This window comes from Indicator indicator, chromosome 13 (genome assembly GCF_027791375.1).
Source record: "Indicator indicator isolate 239-I01 chromosome 13, UM_Iind_1.1, whole genome shotgun sequence".
Classification (NCBI taxonomy): domain Eukaryota; kingdom Metazoa; phylum Chordata; class Aves; order Piciformes; family Indicatoridae; genus Indicator; species Indicator indicator.
In genome coordinates this window covers 26965764-26985006 of record NC_072022.1, presented here as the reverse complement: position 1 = coordinate 26985006, position 19243 = coordinate 26965764, and the positions used below count along the sequence as shown (strand labels likewise).

Genomic DNA, 19243 nt, shown 5'->3' with positions numbered 1-19243 from the left:
CAAAAGTCCCTCCCCAGCTTTCTTGGAGCCCCCTTCAGATCCTGGAAGGCCACAAGAAGGTCTCCTTGGAGCCTTCTCTTCTGCAGACTGCACAACCCCAACTCTCTCAGTCTCTCCATAGCAGAGCAGCTCCAGCCCTCTGCTCATCCTCATGGCCTTTCTCTGGACACCTTCCAGCACCTGTAACAGAGGCTCCAGAACTGGACACAGTACTCCAGGTGTGGTCTCAGCAGAGTGGAGCAGAGGAGGAGAATCACCTTCCTCACCTGCTGGCCACACTTCTCTTGCTGCAGCACTTCTCTTGCACTTCTCTGCTTGGCTCTCTGGGCTGCAAGTGCTCACTGCTGGCTCCTGTTGAGCTTCTCATCCACTCTGAAGCACTGGAAGTGAAGGTTTCAGATAAGCATCAGTGTGGCACATGCAGTAGACAAAAGCAGACACCCAGCTCACTAGTGTCTACGTTAAAACACCTTCTCTTCCTTGGGGTAAGACCTTATGGGGATATTTGCCTTTTTCTTCCAGTAAGTTATTTGAAAAGTAGCTGGTGTGCAGGAACCCAAGAATTACAGCAGCATCAAATTGGCTCTGGGAAGTCAAACAAACAGGTGGGAATCAAAGTCCACACTTCACCCACCAGCCCTTGTGCAGGAGAGGTTACTCCATCAGGGCAGTGGAGAACAAGAACACCCAACAGACCTACAGACATCAAAGAAGGGAAAAGAATATTGTGGCCTTTGCTCCTAACACCCCTCAGGCTCTGGCTCAAAAGCCCTGAGCCCAGAAGGAGCCCAACACTGCAGCAGGTGCTTGCAGGACAACCCCCAAACACCTAAAGCCACCAGCAACACTTTGACCTGACACCATACACGCAGCACCACCACTGCTGTCCATAAAGCTCTCTTCTGGCTGTTTTGCTTTTAACAAATCCAAGTCCCCAAAGCCCTCATTTCCCTGGGAGGTGACTGTAACTGTGGGCTTGGCATTTCTGGTTCAAAAGCCACACACACAAAGCAGGACATTGAGGAGATGAAAGATCCTCCTCCTATTTTACCCAAGGGAGCAGCCTGGCTTGCTGCTGCTGAAGAACCCCTCTGCAACAAACCAGGACAAAGAGCATGTCCCAGAGCAGAGAGGGGAGTCAGACCAGGCACCCTTCACATTCCACCACATCTCCCAGAGCCTCCCAGAGCAGGGAGGGGAGTCAGACCAGGCACCCTTCACATTCCACCACATCTCCCAGAGTCTCCCAGAGCAGGGAGGGGAGTCAGACCAGGCACCCTTCACATTCCACCACATCTCCCAGAGTCTCCCAGAGCAGGGAGGGGAGTCAGACCAGGCACCCTTCACATTCCACCACATCTCCCAGAGTCTCCCAGAGCAGGGAGGGGAGTCAGACCAAGCACCCTTCACATTCCACCACATCTCCCAGAGTCTCCCAGAGCAGAGAGGGGAGTCAGACCAAGCACCCTTCACATTCCACCACATCTCCCAGAGTCTCCCAGAGCAGAGAGGGGAGTCAGACCAGGCACCCTTCACATTCCACCACATCTCCCAGAGCAGAGAGGGGAGTCAGACCAGGCACCCTTCACATTCCACCACATCTCCCAGAGCAGAGAGGGGAGTCAGACCAGGCACCCTTCACATTCCACCACATCTCCCAGAGCAGAGAGGGGAGTCAGACCAGGCACCCTTCACATTCCACCACATCTCCCAGAGCCTCCCAGAGCAGAGAGGGGAGTCAGACCAGGCACCCTTCACATTCCACCACATCTCCCAGAGCAGAGAGGGGAGTCAGACCAAGCACCCTTCACATTCCACCACATCTCCCAGAGCCTCCCAGAGCAGAGAGGGGAGTCAGACCAAGCACCCTTCACATTCCACCACATCTCCCAGAGCAGAGAGGGGAGTCAGACCAGGCACCCTTCACATTCCACCACATCTCCCAGAGTCTCCCAGAGCAGAGAGGGGAGTCAGACCAAGCACCCTTCACATTCCACCACATCTCCCAGAGCCTCCCAGAGCAGAGAGGGGAGTCAGACCAGGCACCCTTCACATTCCACCACATCTCCCAGAGTCTCCCAGAGCAGAGAGGGGAGTCAGACCAAGCACCCTTCACATTCCACCACATCTCCCAGAGCCTCCCAGAGCAGAGAGGGGAGTCAGACCAAGCACCCTTCACATTCCACCACATCTCCCAGAGCAGGGAGGGGAGTCAGACCAGGCACCCTTCACATTCCACCACATCTCCCAGAGCCTCCCAGAGCAGGGAGGGGAGTCAGACCAAGCACCCTTCACATTCCACCACATCTCCCAGAGTCTCCCAGAGCAGGGAGGGGAGTCAGACCAAGGACCCTTCACATTCCACCACATCTCCCAGAGCCTCCCAGAGCAGGGAGGGGAGTCAGACCAGGCACCCTTCACATTCCACCACATCTCCCAGAGCCTCCCAGAGCAGGGAGGGGAGTCAGACCAAGCACCCTTCACATTCCACCACATCTCCCAGAGCCTCCCAGAGCAGGGAGGGGAGTCAGACCAGGCACCCTTCACATTCCACCACATCTCCCAGAGTCTCCTGGTCAGAAAGCAGCCCTGCAACCTCTCTTCAAGCCATACAGATAATCAAGATGAAAACCCCTGGCCAAGGGCAGCAAGAGAGTGACACCCCAGAGAGGCTTGGGAGGCACTCTGCAGCTCAGCAGGGTCTGATAAGGAACACAGGAGGTCCTCCAGGCATGCAGGAAGCAGGGGACTGACCTGTTGGAGAGCAGCATAGGGGAAAAGGAACCTGGGGATCCTGGTGGACAGAAGGATGACCATGAGCCAGCAATGTGCCTTTGTAGCAAAAAAAGGCCAAAGGCATCCTGGGGTGGATTAGAAGGGTTAGTGGGTCAAGAGAAGTTCTCCTGCCCCTCTACTCTGCCTTGGTGAGACTGCATCTGTCCAGTCCTGGGCCCTTCAGGGAACTGTTTGAAAGAGTCCAGTGCAGAGCCACAAATATGCTGAAGGCAGTGGAACATCTCCCTTGTGAGGGCAGGCTGAGAGATCTTGGGGCTATTGAGCTTGGAGCAGAGGAGACCTCATTCCTGTCTACAAAGATGTGAAGGATGAGTGTCAGGAGGACAGAGCCAGGCTCTGCTCAGGGACATCCAAGGATAGGACAAGGGGCACTGGGTGCAAGGTGGAGCAGAGGAGGTTCCATGTGTACATAAGGAAAAACTTTTTCACTGTGAGGGTGACAGAGCCCTGGAACAGGCTGCCCAGAGAGGTTGTGGAGTCTTCTTCTCTGGAGATATTCCAAACCCACCTGGATGTGGTCTGTGTGACCTGCTCTAGGTGATCCTGCTCTGGCAAGGGGTTTGCACCAGATGATCTTTGAAGGTCCCTTCCAACCCTAACACTGTGATTCTGTGCAGCCAGGACAGACAAACATCAGCCCTCATAACCTTAAGTTGTGCAGGTAGGTTCAAGCAGCCAGAATGCTCACCCCAAGCCCAGCCCAGCCAGCCCCACTTACAGAAAGGTCTGAAGAGAATCCTGCCACCAGACACTACCTCCATGGGTGCCTTGGAAATGAGGACAAGACATGGACAATACAGAGCAAACCCAAAAGGAGAAGCACAGAGGGGCAGCCCCTACCCCAGCCACCCATTTATCTGCAGGGCTGCTGCCTGCAGCTGGGGGTGAGGAGCAACCCACCTCACCCAGAACCTCTCACAACCCAGCTCACCTGGAACCCATCTCAAACCACCCACCCAGCCCTCATCGAGTCACCCTGGGTGGGTGGAATCAGGTACCTGTAAGGACTCTCCCCTGGACACAACCTGCTCCAGCCTCCAGCAGCCTGCACAAGGACAAGGACCTCACTGGCTTTGAGGCCACTGTGTTATACTTGGCCTGTGAATGACAAAAAGTTGCTGGGGGTTGGGTAAAAAAGGTTTTCCAGCTGCATCCCTGCTCCACAAAGCAGCTCCCAGCCACCCCACACTGCAGCACAGCTCCCTGGACTGCAGCTTTGGGTGAGGGCCGTGGCGAGCTGGCACTGCCCTCAGCTGCTCTCATTTCCTTCTTTGTTAAGTGCTTATTCTTCTTACTGTCAACTTCTCTTCTTAACACACGGTTTGTGTTACACCCCGTGGTGTTGTTTTACTGTGCAGCAAGTGAGGGGGAGTGATGTTTCATCCCTCTTGCTCCCGGGGTCCCATGGAGCTGCTCCACCGCTCTGCAGCAGCTCTGGCAGTCAGGCTGCTCACCAGAGCAGCTCCAGGTGACCCTTGCTGATCCTACAGAAGGAACTGGCCTCAGATATGTGACACACAGAGCTGTCCACACCTGCCTCAGCACGGGGGATAAACCTCTCTCCATCCCTTTGCTGGGCAGGAGCCAGCAACCCCTGACTCTGGAGCCCCTATTACAGGAAGGACCTGGACGTGCTGGAGCACGTCCAGAGAAGGGCCACAAGGATGATTTAGTTGTCAGGAGGTGTTAGGTATTAGATAATAGGTTGGATTGATGACCTCTGAGGTCTTTTCCAACCTGGTTGATTCTGTGAGTCTGTGATCAGAGGGCTGGAGATGCTCTGCTATGATGACAGACTGAGAGAGTTGGGGTTGTGCAGTCTGGAGAGGAGAAGGCTCCAAGGAGACCTTCTGTGGCCTTCCAGGATCTGAAGGGGGCTCCAAGAAAGCTGGGGAGCGACTTTTGAGGGTGTCAGGGAGTGATAGGACTGGGGGGAATGGGACAAATGTAGAAGTGGGGAGATTCAGATTGGATGTTAGGAAGAAATTGTTCCCCATGAGGGTGGTGAGACACTGGCACAGGTTGCCCAGGGAGGTGGTGGAAGCCTCATCCCTGGAGGTTTTTGCAGCCAGGCTGGAGGTGGCTGTGAGCAACCTGCTGTAGTGTGAGGTGTCCCTGCCCATGGCAGGGGGGTTGGAACTGGCTGAGCCTTGAGGTCCCTTCCAGCCCTGACAATTCTATGATTCTATGACTCAGGCCCAGGCTTTTTCACAGCAAGGGGGGGTGGGAAATCACCTGACAAAAATCCCAGCTCCCACCCCACGCACCAGCACAGCCCAGCTGCCACCTGCACTCCTACCCAGCTCCCAAGGCAAACCTCACTTCTCACTGGGACCAGCTGAAAGTAACCGCCAGAGCAAGCAGAGGCTGCTCAGCTGGCACTCCTGGGGAGCAGCAGCATGTGCCCTGCAGCTCACTTCCCATCCCTCAGCACCAGCTGAAGGAGCTCTGCCAAAATCAGGGTGGGGTTTTTTTTGGTATGCCAATAAAAAGTGCGTGCATGCAGATAAATACAAACCCAGATACAAGCAGAGAATCCCAGCAGGCTAGGGTTGGAAGGGACCTCTGCAGCTCATCCAGTCCAACCCCTCTGCTAAAGCAGGGCACCCACAGCAGTTTGCTCAGCATCATGATGCCCAGGGAGGGGTGGGAACCTTGGCAGAGAAGGAGACTCCACAACCTCTCTGGGCAGCCTGCTCCAAGTCTCCAGCACCCTCACACCAAAGTTTTTCCTCATGTTCAGGTGGCACCTCCTGGGTTCCAGTTTGTACCTGCTGCCCCTTGTCCTGTCCCTGGGCACCACTGGGAAGAGCTCAGAGCCTCCACCCTGATGTGCATTTACAGGATCCCCTCTCAGGCTGCTCTTCTTTTGCTTGTTGCCAGCCTGTGCAGAGGGAGCTGCACCCCCCCAGCTGGGCAATGCCCCCAGCCCTGCCAGAGCAGGCATGAAGCTGCAGGTGGCTGCACACAGTGCCTGGCATTAAACATTCATCCTCCTCATGCAGCCACAGGGCACAGATGGGGACTGGCTCTCATCAAACTTTAATCACAGGGAACAGGGGGAGCTAAACCTGAGACCAGGCTGGCACAGGGGGGTGGGGTGGCAGGCAGAGGGGATTCAGGTGGCAGGAAGACAGGGTTCAGGTGGCAGTCAGAGAGGGTTTGGGTGGAAATCAGAGGGGGTTCAGGTGCCTAGCAGAGGGGGGTTTGGTGGCAGTCAGAGGGAATTTTGGTGCCTGGCAGAGGGGGTTCAGGTGGCAGTCAGAGGGGTTTGTGTGCCTGGCAGAGGGGGTTCAGGTGGCAGCCAGAGGGGGTTCAGGTGGCAGTCAGAGGGGGTTTGGGTGCCTGGCAGTAAGGGTTTGGGTGGCAGTCAGAAGGGGAGTTCAGGTGCCAGTTAGAGCAGGTTTGGGTGGCAGTCAGAGGCTCTGAGGGCAGTCCCCATTGTCCCAGCACCAGCCAGGGCACAGGGCAGCAGGGCTGGGTGGCAGTGGGGCTGAGCAGACCATGGCACAGACCCAGCTGGAGGAGATCACCAGCAGAATTTCAGACCTGAGCAAGTGGAGAGACATTTTCAGTTTCCATGGGTAAGGTTTTCATTCTGTTTTTTAATCCCGGGGGGGGCTTTTAATCTCACTTTTTAAGTCATGGTTTGTTGCAATCCTTGTGTGACCAGGGGGGGTGAAAAGCCTCCCTGTGCCCAGCAGCACAGGTGGGTACCACAGCTTGCACTCCTCCTCTCCTCTGGGCTTCTCCCCTGGCTGCTCTCCTGTTTGTTTGTGTGCCAGCGACTCCCCTGCTGTTTGGGTTTCCATTTGTGGTTTGTTTTGCCCTTTCAGCTTGGACATCAGCAAAGCAACTCACCAGGTAACTGCTCCTCTACAGAAGGTAACATTTTGGGTCTGTCTGCTGGGGTTTTGGGGTTGGCTCAGCGGGAAATCACAGAGCCAGGCAGGCAGCACAGCACAGAGCTTTACAGAGGTTTATTTCTGGGGCTCTCCTTTTTTCTTCAGCAGTTTTAAAAGGATGTCCTCCTACTCTGGATCAGTGGCAGACTTTTCCAACATCAGTTACCTCTTCTGTCTGGAAGTGGAGGTTTTCATGGTCAGTTTCAAACCGCAGGAGAAAACCACAACCAATGGAGATCCCTTAAAGACAAATATTTGGGACTCCTGCTGTGCCCTTTGGGTGGGAAGCTCTGAAGTTTGTTCTCTGGGCTTCAAGCACAACTAACTTCCTCCTCAGTCCTTGTAAGGACGTATTTGCAGTGGCTGAGAAAAGCTGGAAGCCACACCCCCCACCCCCCCCCCCCCCCAACACTCCCTGCTCTCTGCCCCCTGCCCCTCTGCCAGCTCACCACTAGGTGACTGTGCCCACCCTGCTGGGAATACTGTGGGCGGGGGGTAACTGGGCACAGGTGAGGCAGCAGCCATGGGGTGGTGATGTTCCTTCTTCTCCTCTCTCTGTGCAGCCAGGCCAGGGTAACACAGGTGATGGAGCACCAGCAGCTGGAGAGCCAAGGGGGCTGCAGCCACCACACGTCCCCTGTGCCATCCCCATGCCCCTCCTGGTCCCTGTGGATGCAGGTGGCCAGCCCATCTCGCTGGACATGGCAATGGTGAGCAGGCCTGCTGAAGGGAACTCCAGCCGTAACCTCAGCTCCTTCAGCTCCAGAGGCTGGGAAGCCATGTGGGGGGTTGGGGATGCTGCTGGGCTGAGCCAGGGCTGCAGCCTGATGCCAGCTGTGACAAGAGGATTGGCACCATTCATTCATGAGGCTGCTGTAGAACTGATGTGCTGTAACCCTCCTTAGGTGCCAGGCTAAAGGACAAAGTGTGGAGTTTCCTGCTGTCCCATTGCTCTCCCAGCAAACAGCCCCAGGACAGGAGGCAGGAGCTCAGGAAGGTTCTTCTCCTCTCACCCAGAGACCTGGCTTTGGAGCATTAGTGATGGATGCCCTCTGCCCCTGCCTGTAGGAGGAGCTCAGGGGATCTGGAGGTGCTGGAAGGTGTCCAGAGAAGGGCCATGAGGATGAGCAGAGGGCTGGAGCTGCTCTCCTATGAGGACAGACTGAGAGAGTTGGGGCTGTGCAGTCTGGAGAGGAGAAGGCTCCAAGGAGACCTTCTTGTGGCCTTCCAGGATCTGAAGGGGGCTACAAGAAAGCTGGGGAGGGACTTTTGAGGGTGTCAGGGAGTGATAGGACTTGGGGGGGATGGAGCAAAACTAGAAGTGGGGAGATTCAGATTGGATGTTAGGAAGAAATTCTTCCCCATGAGGGTGGTAAGACACTGGCACAGGTTGCCCAGGGAGGTGGTGGAAGCCTCATCCCTGGAGGTTTTGCAGCCAGGCTGGAGGTGGCTGTGAGCAACCTGCTGTAGTGTGAGGTGTCCCTGGGGGTTGGAACTGGCTGAGCCTTCAGGTCCCTTCCAAGCCCAACAATTCTATGATTCCTGAGGGTGATGGCAGAATGGTCTCCTGTGCTGGCCTTACCACCTGTGACCTCCCACACCAGACCAGTCAGCTGAGCACAAGCTTCATGAGAAGCTCCAGGGCTTGAAATTAGAGAGGAGAGCCTGGCCAGGGCTGCACTACTGATCACACCCCCAGAAAAGGTCCAGTCCTGAAGGGACTTAGATGCATAACCATGGCCACTGCCAGCTTCATGTGACTTCATCTTCTCCAGCCTGTGCCTCACTTTGCACAAATCCTCCACATCAGAAGTGAGAGATTTTTGATGGGCAGAGCCACAGTGTCTTCTTGGCTGAGTTTGCTCAGCAAGCACATCGCCCCCCAAGACCAAACCTGGTTAGGAAGTGTGCAGCAGGTGGAACAGAGCTGTGGAGCTGTGTCCCCAGAGCTGCTGCTGAGGACAGCTGAGTGCCTTGCCTGAGGTCTTCCCCAAGAGGTGGAGCTGCCCAAAGGGAAATCAGCTACCTGCTGGGACTGTGAGTGACAGGAGTGGCTGGGTGCTGACTGAAGTCAGGCACTGAGGTAACCACAAACATCATTTGGCTTTGAAATCACAATCACAGCATCACAGAATGTGAGGGGCTGGAAGGGACCTCAAAAGCTCATCCAGTCCAACCCCCTGCCAAAGCAGGATCACCTAGAGCAGGTCACACAGGAACACATCCAGGTGGGTTTGGAATATCTCCAGAGAGGGAGGCTCCACAACCCCCCTGGGCAGCCTGTTCCAGACTTCTGTCACCCTCACAGGGGAAAAAAAAGTTTTCCTCCTGTTCCCATGGAACTTCCTATGGCTCAACTTCCACCACTGCCCCTTGTGCTGTCATTGGGCATCACCCAGCAGAGCCTGGCTCCAGCCTCTGGGCACTCACCCTGCACATCTTTATCAACATGAATGAGGTCACCTCTCAGTCTCCTCTGCTCCAAGCTCCAGAGCCCTCAGCTCCTCAGGCTCTCCTCACCAGGAAGCTCCCAGTCCCACAGTGTGTCAGAGGTTGGAAGGGACTCAAGAGATCACCAGGTCCAACCCCCCTGCCAGAGCAGGAGCTGATGTTCCACTCCGTGCTTTTCATGGCCCTGTGCTGGACTCTTTCAAGCACCTCCCTGAGGTCCTTCTTGAGCACAGAGGGGTCTGGGTCTGAACAGAGGATTTCACACCGTGGGAGCACATGCTGGAGTTGTCCCCCCAGGCCCTTCTGATGCTACAGACCACCCCTGGTGCTGGGCTGTGAAGGGAGCTGATCCTAGCCCATCTCCCTCCTCCTCCTCCTCTGCAGGGGCTGAGAGAGCTGCTCTTTGGCAACGTGTCCCACACCTTCAGCTGCCAGTGGGCCAAGGCACACTTCAGGTTTCGCCAGCCCTGCTCAGCCCTGGCCTATGGCTTGGAGGCAGACAAGGTAAATGCTTCAGCACTGCCTCCCAGGCACCCACACCAGCTGGTGGCTGGCACCTGCCTCAGCAGTGCACATCTGCACCCAGTGCTCTGCATGCCTGAACCCACACCCTGCACCCTGCCCAGCTGAGCCTTCTCCACAGGGCAGCTTTGGGGGTTCCCACTCACAACCCTGCCCCAGAGCTGTCCTGAGCAAAGCTGCAGCTACCCTGGTGGTGCTGAGCTGTCCTGATCCAGCATCACACTGCAGATACAGACTTGAAATGCCACACTCCTGAACGTATCCATGGTGGAGGCTCAGAAGAGAAGCAGCAAGCCCCAGCACATGCCAGGGTCTTCTGGAATCTCCAGGAGATGGCCCCAGCACACACCAGGGTCTTCTGGGCTCACCAGGAGATGGCCCCAGCACACACCAGGGTGTCCTGGGCTCACCAGGAGATGGCCCCAGCACACACCAGGGTCTCCTGGGATCTCCAGGAGATGGCCCCAGCACACACCAGGGTCTTCTGGGCTCACCAGGAGATGGCCCCAGCACACACCAGGGTGTCCTGGGATCTCCAGGAGATGGCCCCAGCACACACCAGGGTCTCCTGGGATCTCCAGGAGATGGCCCCAGCACACACCAGGGTCTCCTGGGATCTCCAGGAGATGGCCCCAGCACATGCCAGGTCACACTCCCTGGCACTCAGGACGTTGTCCTTCTGTTTCCAGGGGGGAACAAGAGCCATCCTGATGGCTGTGCAAGCACACATCATCAGACACCTGCTCTTTGACAGAAACACAGCAGATACTCACCTGGAGAGGTAGAGTGGGGTCCTCCCATGGGGGACACAGCAGATATTTCCTTGCATTGTCTGGGCTAAGGTCAGTGCCAGCTTCCAGGCTGAACCAAACTCAGCCCAAGTTGAGGTCTGCAGCTGCTGGTGGGGATCTGCACCAGGAGTCCCAGGCAAGGCTTAAGGGGGCTGCAAGAAAGCTGGAGAGGGATTTTTTAGGGTGATAGGACTGGGAGGGGATGGAACAGAACTAGAAGTGGGGAGATTGAGATTGGATGTGAGGAAGAAATTCTTCCCCATGAGGGTGGTGAGACACTGGCACAGGTTGCCCAGGGAGGTGGTGGAAGCCTCATCCCTGGAGGGTTTTGCAGCCAGGCTGGATGTGGCTGTGAGCAACCTGCTGTAGTGTGAGGTGTCCCTGCCCATGGCAGGGGGGTTGGAACTGGCTGAGCCTTGAGGTCCCTTCCAGCCCTGACAATTCTGTGACTCTATGATTCCCACCAAACTTTGGGTTTTGTACCAGAGGGGCTTGCTCCTTCACCCCACTCCCTGGCACCACCATGGCAGCCCATGGGCAGTGTTGGTTGCTACATCTGCTCCCCATGCTGCTGGCTAATGCTGGCTAATGCTGGCCCTGGGTGCACTGAGAAAGGGGCATCAGGGCTCAGCCCCAGTGCCACACAGCAACCCCAGCTGGGGTGGAAGCCCCCATGGCACATGCTGCTCCCACTGCATGGGAAGCACACCCACAGCAGCAGCAGCAACAGAGCTGAGTGAAACACGGGAATTCCAGGGATGATTGGCACAGCTTGGCATGAGACTTGTGCCTTCTTCACACATCCCCTCAGGTCTCTGCCCTCCCACCGTGGTGGCTGCCCAGTCCCCTGAGCCAGCAGACAGCTCAGGCAGGGCAGGACTAGGTCAGCCTCAGGGCTGGGGAGGTCTTAGTAATCCCCAAGGACAGACACCTGGCACTGCCCAGCCCCTGTCCCTGTGCCACAGGCTGCAAGGCATCGGCCGACGGGAGCAAGGCGAGGCGCTGGCTGCAGCCCTGGCACAGCTGCTGTGGGCAGCAGGAGGTGGTGGGAGAGCCACAGTCTGCCTGCTCACCATGGCCACCCATTTTGTGCCACGTGGAGACTACAGAGCTGACAGCTTCACCGAGAGGGTGAGCAGGAGAGTGCCCCTGCAGAGAGGATCCTCTCCTAAAGATAAGGAATGCCAACCCTCAGCAATGTGCTCCTGACCTGGCAGTGCACCCCCAGACTGTGAGCACCCAGGCCCCAGCTGCAGCCTCCAGCACCCTTCTGCCTCCCCACAGAGGGAGCCCAGAGGCTTTTCTGTTCCCTTCCCTCAAGAGCTGCTCTTCTTCTCTCCTGCCAGAAGGAGAATGTGAGGCTGTGCCTCTGACTGCTCCTGCAGAGCTGAGCTCCTCGGCTTAGGAAGGAGCAGAGTTGGCTCTTCCAGTATTCTTCCATCTGTCTAAAGGCAGCACTGGGTTCTAAAGCTTGGCTTTCACACAACCTAATCCTCCTTTACAACTTTCCCCCCTCTGCTCCTGCCTGGCAGATCCAGCTGTTTGACTTCTGGGAGCAAGCAGCAGCTGAGGAGTTCATCTCTGCCCACATAAACTGTGTAAGTGTGGGGTGGTTGCTTTACTCTGAGTTACTGCCCTGCCTGCTCCCACTTCATCCCCCACTCAAGCATGGAGCTCAGCAGTCCCTCCTGCAGCAGGACTTGTGGGCTGCTAGCACAGTCCCTGGATCATTTCTAGCCTTTCCTGTGGGAAATGATTCTGCTCCCACCCATATCCCTGATGGCAGCAAGCTCAGACCACAGCTGCTGGAGGAGCAGGGGCAGCATTTTGTACACCACTCAGGTGAAATACATACAAACCACTGCTCCTTGCAAGCTGAGCAAACACCTGGGGAAAGGAATGTGCAAGCCCAGCTGAGCCAGCAGCTCTTTTCTTTTTCTACCTGATTCTATATCCCCCCAAAAAATCAGTTACAAACTCTCCCTGGAGCAACCCCTGGCTCAGCATGCTCACCTAAGGTTGCATTTAAGCAGAGGAAATAGCTAAACATCACCTGCCTGCCATCATTCCTCCCCTGTGATGAATTCTCTCTTTCTTTCTGTCTTTTTTTTTTTTTTTTTTCCAGTTCAGAGGCAAAGGAAGCCATGGAGTGATCCTGTTTTTGTACAGCTTGCTTTTCTCCAGGACACTGGAAAGGTAAAGCTCGTTTAGGGAACATTTGCCTCATTTGGTGAACAATTGCCATTGCCCTGATGGATGTTAGAGGGCTGGGGGGCACCCAGAGCAGCCCTGCTGCCTGTTTCAGGGCTGGGGGGCACCCAGAGCATCTGCGTGCAGAGCCAGGAGCAGGCAGGAGGGCAGCAGAGAGCTGGGAAATGCTTCACACGTCACGAAGAACAGCATCACAGAACGTTAGGGGCTGGAAGAGACCTCAAAAGCTCATCCAGTCCAACCCCCCTGCCAGAGCAGGGTCACCCAGAGCAGATCATACAGGAACACATCCAGGTGGGTTTGGAATATCTCCAGAGAGGGAGACTCCACAACCCCCTGGGCAGCACTGCACCAACCCAGGAGTTACCACTGCAGGCACAGCCACAGTCAGACCGGCAGAAGAAAATCACCAGAAGCTGATTTAAACAGAATTCTGCAGGGTGACCTCACTGTAAGTGGGGGTTCAGAGGTTCTTCCTAAACCTCATGAAATCAGCTTGGGGTAAGGAGGCTTTGGAAAGGGACAGAGGGTCCTTCACACCACTACAAGACACAATTCCTACCAGCAGGATGCTGTGGCAGCTGCTTAGCAGAAACCTGGTGTGCTACAACTAATAGCTGTGTTCAGGCTACACCTGGGTGTCACTGAGCCCAGGGGAGAGCCTGGCTCCATCCACAGGGCTTGAGTTGGAGCCTAAATTTGAGTTTTAGCAGGGCAGATCCAAGGGGGTAAGAGCTGCAGCTCAGCACAGAGCTCTGCTGCTGCTGCTGCAAAGGCGCCAAGAGGCTCCGGGGGGTTGCTCCCTGTTTGCTGCTACCCAGACAGTGCCAGGCAGAGACCTCCTGGGCACCAACCAGGCACTGACACAACACTTTGTGCTTGGTCACACAGGGTCCAGGAAGATTTAAAGGGCACAACAACTCCTCTGTTGAAGTTGAGTTTGGGGAGCATCACCTGCACGCAGGTAAGATTAACCTCACTGCTCGAGTTTCCTTCTTGTATTATTCCCACATCTGATTTTGGGAAGGGGAGGAAAAATCCTCTTTGTTAATCCAAGGAGCAAAAGCCTAAGGCCAGAGGAAAACAGTTTGCAAATTTTAAATTGTGAATTTTTATTTTAGAAGTGGAGGATGAGGAGGAGGATGAAAATCCTAACAATGAGAATAGGGCCACAAAGCTGCTGAGAGGCCTGGGGCAGCTCTGTGAGGAGCAAAGGCTGAGAACCCTGGGGCTGAGAGCCTGCAGAAGAGCAGCCCCAGAGGGGAGCTGAGCAATGCTCAGCAAGAGCTAAAAGGCTCATGGTGGGCAAGAGGATCTGGCCAGGCTCTTATCAGAGGTGCCCAGCTACAGGACAAGAGGCAATGGCACAGACTGGAACCCAGGAGCTTGCATCTGAACAGGAGGAGAAAATTCTTTGGTGTGAGCCTGGAGCAGGCTGCTCAGAGAGATTGTGGAGTCTCCTTCTCTGGAGAGCTTCCACACCCAGCTGGACATGATGATGCTGGGCAAGCTGCTGTGGGTGCCCTGCTTTAGCAGGGGGATTGGGTCCCATTCCAACCATCACCATGCTGGGATGCAGGCAGCCCAGTGCCACCCTGCTCATGACAGGCTCAGCCAAGCTGGGTGTGGGGGGACAGCCACCACCGTGGGAAGGACTTCTGCCTGCTGCCTCAAGGTGTGACCAAGGGCCACCTCCACACAGGCCATGCTCAGCCTCCTCCTGACAGGCCAGGCAAGGCCACAGGAGCTCGATGGTGGCCGGGAGCCAGGTCCTGGTGGCACAGGCGCTGAGGCACCACGGCGGCAGCGGGGACTGGTGGGCTACCTGCGCTGGAGCAGGGCACAGGCAGAGCCACAGGTGAGAGCTGGCATGGCCCCAAGGCCAGAACATCCACAGCTGCACACCACAGCTTTGGGGACAAGGACAACGTCCCACTCAAGCTGTCCCCCTGCTCTCCGCAGGTGTGCCCCGGGTTGAGGACACCGCAGGTGCCCATCTGGCTGTGCAGCCTCTGTGGCAGGCACGGGGTCCTCTTCAGCACCAACAGCCTGCTCCTGTCCTCCTGGAGAGCTGAGAGGCTCTTCCAGCTGCACTTCTACAATGGGCAGCAGGAGCAGAGCGAGCCCACCCACCTGACCATAGGTACACACCTGAGCTTCCCGCAGGGAGAGGGGGGATGGCACACACCACGGGTGGTATGTGCCATGGGAACGGCTGGGGGGGTCTGCCCACACAGCTCAGTGCTCTGTATCCCTTCTGTGCATACACTGCACGGAGCATCAACCTCCCCTGGAACCTGAGGAGCCTGCTCCAAGCAACACCACCGAGGGGAGGCTCAGGCTGGAAAGAAGGGAGAAGCACTGAGGGTGCTGAGACCCTGGCCCAGGCTGCCCGGAGAGGTGGGAGATGTCCCACCCCTGGGACCATTCCAGGGGCTCTGAGCAACCTGCTCTTTTTGCAGATGTCCCTGCTGAGTGCAGGGGGGTTGGACTGGATCACCTGGGAAGGTCTTTTCCAAACCCAGCCCAGTCTGTGAGTCTGTAAAAAGACAGAGACAAAAAGCTGGGCATTTGGAAGGGCCAGTGCTCTTGAGCTGGTGGCCACCACTGGGAAGAGCTCCAGGAGTGTTTTCTCTAGAAGCAGGAACCTCTGAACTCCCACATGAACTCCAGCTTGCTGCCACCCCCTGCCCAGCCCACAGCTGGCTCCTGCTGTGGTGGTGCAGGCTCCTCTTTGGGCTACATTATGCTGCAGCACCAGCCAGTGTCTTCTCTTTAATTCAAAATCCAGTGGGCTGGGATAGCCTGGCACCCTCTGCTCTTGCCCAATGGGTCAGAGGTTTGAAGGAATCTGGTACCTTCCCATTCTGAATACCAGTACAGTGAGCTGGGACAACTGGGCACTCCCTAACCACACCTGCAGCTCCTGTCACCTGGGAAAGGTACCAAAACCCTTCCTGCCCGGGGCACAGCCAGCTCAGGGCACTGAAGGGAGCTGAGATTGCCTGAGAAGTGGAGCAGCCACAAGTAAAGAACATTGACCAAGGTCAATCCTCTCATGACCCCATAAATACCCATCCAGAGTGAGTCCCCTGGGGCTCTCCAGGATCACAGCAGCTGCATCTCAGCACCTCCCCAGAGCTAGGACACTTTGCAGGGCAGACTCTGACCATCTCCTGGGAAAGCTGATGTCTCTGCTCAGCAGGTACCTGAGGCTAACCCACAGCATTTGTTCTATCACCCCATGACCCCTCCCCAGCAGAAAAGGAAGATGAGGAAAAGGAGAGGAGACCCACAGGCTGAAATGAAAATGGGGTTAATGAGGCAGCCAAAGTAAAGTTTATAAAGTCATACTCAGCCCAGGGAGGTGCAGCAGTCACAGTGAAGAGGAAGGCAGCCCTCAGGAGCAGGGTGATGAGCAAACCCTTCCAGGCATGGGGAGGAGGAAGAAAGAGAAGCCTTCCCTTTATACTGAGAGTGACACTGCTGGGATGGGACACACCTGCACCCAGCCTGGGGCAGCTGCTCTGCCTTCTGCCACTCCCAGCTTCAGCTCCTGATGGCCTGCAGACCCTGGCTAGCTGGGATTCCATTCCAGTGACACCAGGACAGCCAAGTGAGGGAAACACCATTGCCTGCCCAGGCTGACAAAGGGAAAGGCTGGCTGCTCCTGAACACCACTGGGTACCAACTCTGCAATCTGCAGACACCTTGATCCTAGGCTAAGCCCTCTAGCTGCATGTCTCTGTGTGTGGTTTCCTTAGAGAACTTGGCTGAGTCCTTCTCTAAGTCACTGCATTGATTAGAGCCAGTGATTGATGATTGATTAAGCACTGCTATAAAGTCATACAGCCTGAGCTTATCATTTACTGGAGCTGTACTAATCAATGTGAAGCTGTTGCTGCCTTCACGTTACACAGGACCCACAGTGCCATGTTAAAGCACCACCACTGATATCCTTCTACCCAAATTCTCCTTGGCATGAACCATGGACCAAGGGAGGAGGAGTGGATCCAGCTGCACCTGGGCTCCCCCCTGGGGAGTTTAGAGAACCCTTCTGTGACTCAGTGTAGGGCTCCCCTTACCCCTTTCACTCCCAGTCTCTATAGAATGACAGAATCAGCCAGGCTGGAAGAGACCTCCAAGATCATCAAGCCCAACTGATCACCCAACCCTATCTAATCAACTAAACCAGGTGGATTTTCTGTTGGATATTCTCCACTCAGTAACAGACTGGCCCTTACCACCACACCTGGTTAATTCATGCTTTCACCAACTCATATTCAAAATCACTTTGGATGGTGATTTTTTTTTAAGTGACCTAAACCACTCTGCTCTGCAACACCTGGGCATGGTGATGCTCAGCACCAGGCAAAACCAAGGCACTCAGGTTCCCCCCTCAAGTTTCAGATCCACATCAAGAGAAGCTGAACTGCTCCTTGTAGCACCCAATGTGCTGTGAACCAGGCTGTGTCCTGAGCTCACAAGCTCCTTGTTTCTCCATGCCACTGGGCACTGTTCACCTTCACCTGCTGGATGCAGTCTGGAGAGGAGAAGGCTCTGAGGAGACCTTCTTGTGGCCTTCCAGGATCTGAAGGGGGCTACAAGAAAGCTGGGGAGGGACTTTTGAGGGTGTCAGGGAGTGATAGGACTGGGGGGAATGGAGCAAATCTAGAAATGGGGAGATTCAGATTGGATGTTAGGAAGAAATTCTTCCCCATGAGGGTGGTGAGAGACTGACACAGGTTGCCCAGGGAGGTGGTGGAAGCCTCATCCCTGGAGGTTTTTGCAGCCAGGCTGGAGGTGGCTGTGAGCAACCTGCTGTAGTGTGAGGTGTCCCTGCCCATGGCAGGGGGGGTGGAACTGGATAATCCCTGAGGTCCCTTCCAACCCTGACAATCCTATGATTCTATGCCCAGCCCCTTCTCCTTGCTCTCCTTTTCCTGTGGGGTTTGAAGTGAGATCTTTGAGGTCCCCCCAGTGAGAGCTTGGTGTGCAGGCAGACGAGAAGAGGATGTGCACCTCTGCTCAGGAAACCCCACGCAGCTGCGTCACGAGGAGCCCACAGCTGCCCTTACAGCACCCAAAGTCCCCAGACAGGGGCTGCACAGCTCTGGGGACAGCCCCACCAGCCCAGGGGACTGAGTCAGCCCTCCCCAAGCTCCCTCCTGGGGCAGGATGGGCAGCACACCTGCACCAATCCAGACAGTTCTGCTTTTACAGCATCACAGAATCAAGTAGGTTGGAAAAGACCTCAGAGATCACCAAGTCCAACCTCTCACCTAACACCTCCTGACAACTAAACCATGGCTCCAAGTGCCACATCCAAGCTTGTTTTGAACACCTCCAGGGATGGTGACTCCACCACCTCCCTGGGCAGCACATCCCAAGGGACAATTACTCTTTCTGGGAAGAACTTTCTCCTCACCTCCAGCCTAAACTTCCCCTGGTGCAGCTTGAGAATGTGTCCTCTTGTTCTGAAAGTCTTCTCTAAAGCCATTGTGTGTGTGGGGGTGAGCTTGGCTTTTTGGACATTTTTTTAACTGCTTTTCCCTTGCAGACACTCATTCACACCACTGGGAAGAGGATCAAAGTGAAGGTGCAAGTGACCCAGGGAAGAGGCATCCACCCGTGGAGATGGCCATCAGGACCAGGTGGGCAGGTGCCACTGTCAGCTGGAATGGGACACAGCCCTTCTTCTGAGGGGCCCAACAAGACAGACCTCCTCTTCTGAAGCATCAGACAGGACAGACTCCTTCTTCTGAGGGGTCTCAGCATCTCCCACTCATGACAACTCCACCAACGCTGTGATCTGGAGGAGAAAAAACTCTCTCACCAACACCACAGCCCTGGGTGCCTTGAGTAGAAGCCCTGTCAGGAGGGCATCACACCAACTGCACCAGGGCAGAAGCATCTCCAGTGACACTGCCTTACTGCAGCTGTTTTCCAGGTGGTGAATGCAGGTTCTTCTGCCTCCCACAACAGGCAGCAGGAAAAAGAGAGAGGATGGCAGTTTGCTTCCCTCCTATGCCAGGCAGAGGTGTTGAAGAACTCAAAGTGTGGGGTGGAAGTGAAACCAATACCAAGGTGTCTCTTAAGAGTGAGGTGGAAGTGAAAACAATATTGTGTGCATCTAATTTATTTAATTCAGTCTCTGCAATTAATTCAGCTGCTTGCAACAAGGAGGGCTTCCTCCTTCTGCAGTTGAGTCTCTCTCCTGCTTCAGCAGCAGCTTAGGCATGGACCTGGCCAGGTTGGAGCTGTCCTGCATCCCAGACACCAGCAGGGAAGAACAGCTGGGACACAAGGGCAAAACTAAGTCCTCCAAGCTGCTCCTTGCTGTGATTTCAGTGATTTCCCTGACTCTCAGGTGGCCAAGTCCTGACACCCTGCAGCAGCTGGGCAAGCATGGGCAGGGCACATCACTCCTCCCTCACATCAACCACTTTCCACTTCCCTTTTTATAGGCATCACCCAAAAAAAGACCTATTAGTCATTCCCAAATGTGTGTTGCTAGTGACAACTGCACTGAGAACAATAAACCTTTCTGCAAGGGAGCCAGCAGTT

General features: G+C 55.6%; 1 protein-coding gene across 1 annotated transcript; it reads left to right on the top strand.

Annotated features, from left to right (window-relative positions):
- Positions 1–6300: 6300 nt before the first annotated feature.
- On the top strand, positions 6301–18379 carry MINDY4B (MINDY family member 4B). The gene is made up of 12 exons (XM_054385765.1): positions 6301–6380; positions 6633–6660; positions 7265–7411; positions 9537–9656; positions 10364–10455; positions 11431–11596; positions 11998–12063; positions 12591–12661; positions 13568–13640; positions 14379–14534; positions 14639–14819; positions 18237–18379. The coding sequence occupies exons 1-12, from the start codon at positions 6301–6303 to the stop codon at positions 18377–18379; spliced, it is 1323 nt and encodes a 440-aa protein (XP_054241740.1).
- Positions 18380–19243: the final 864 nt, after the last annotated feature.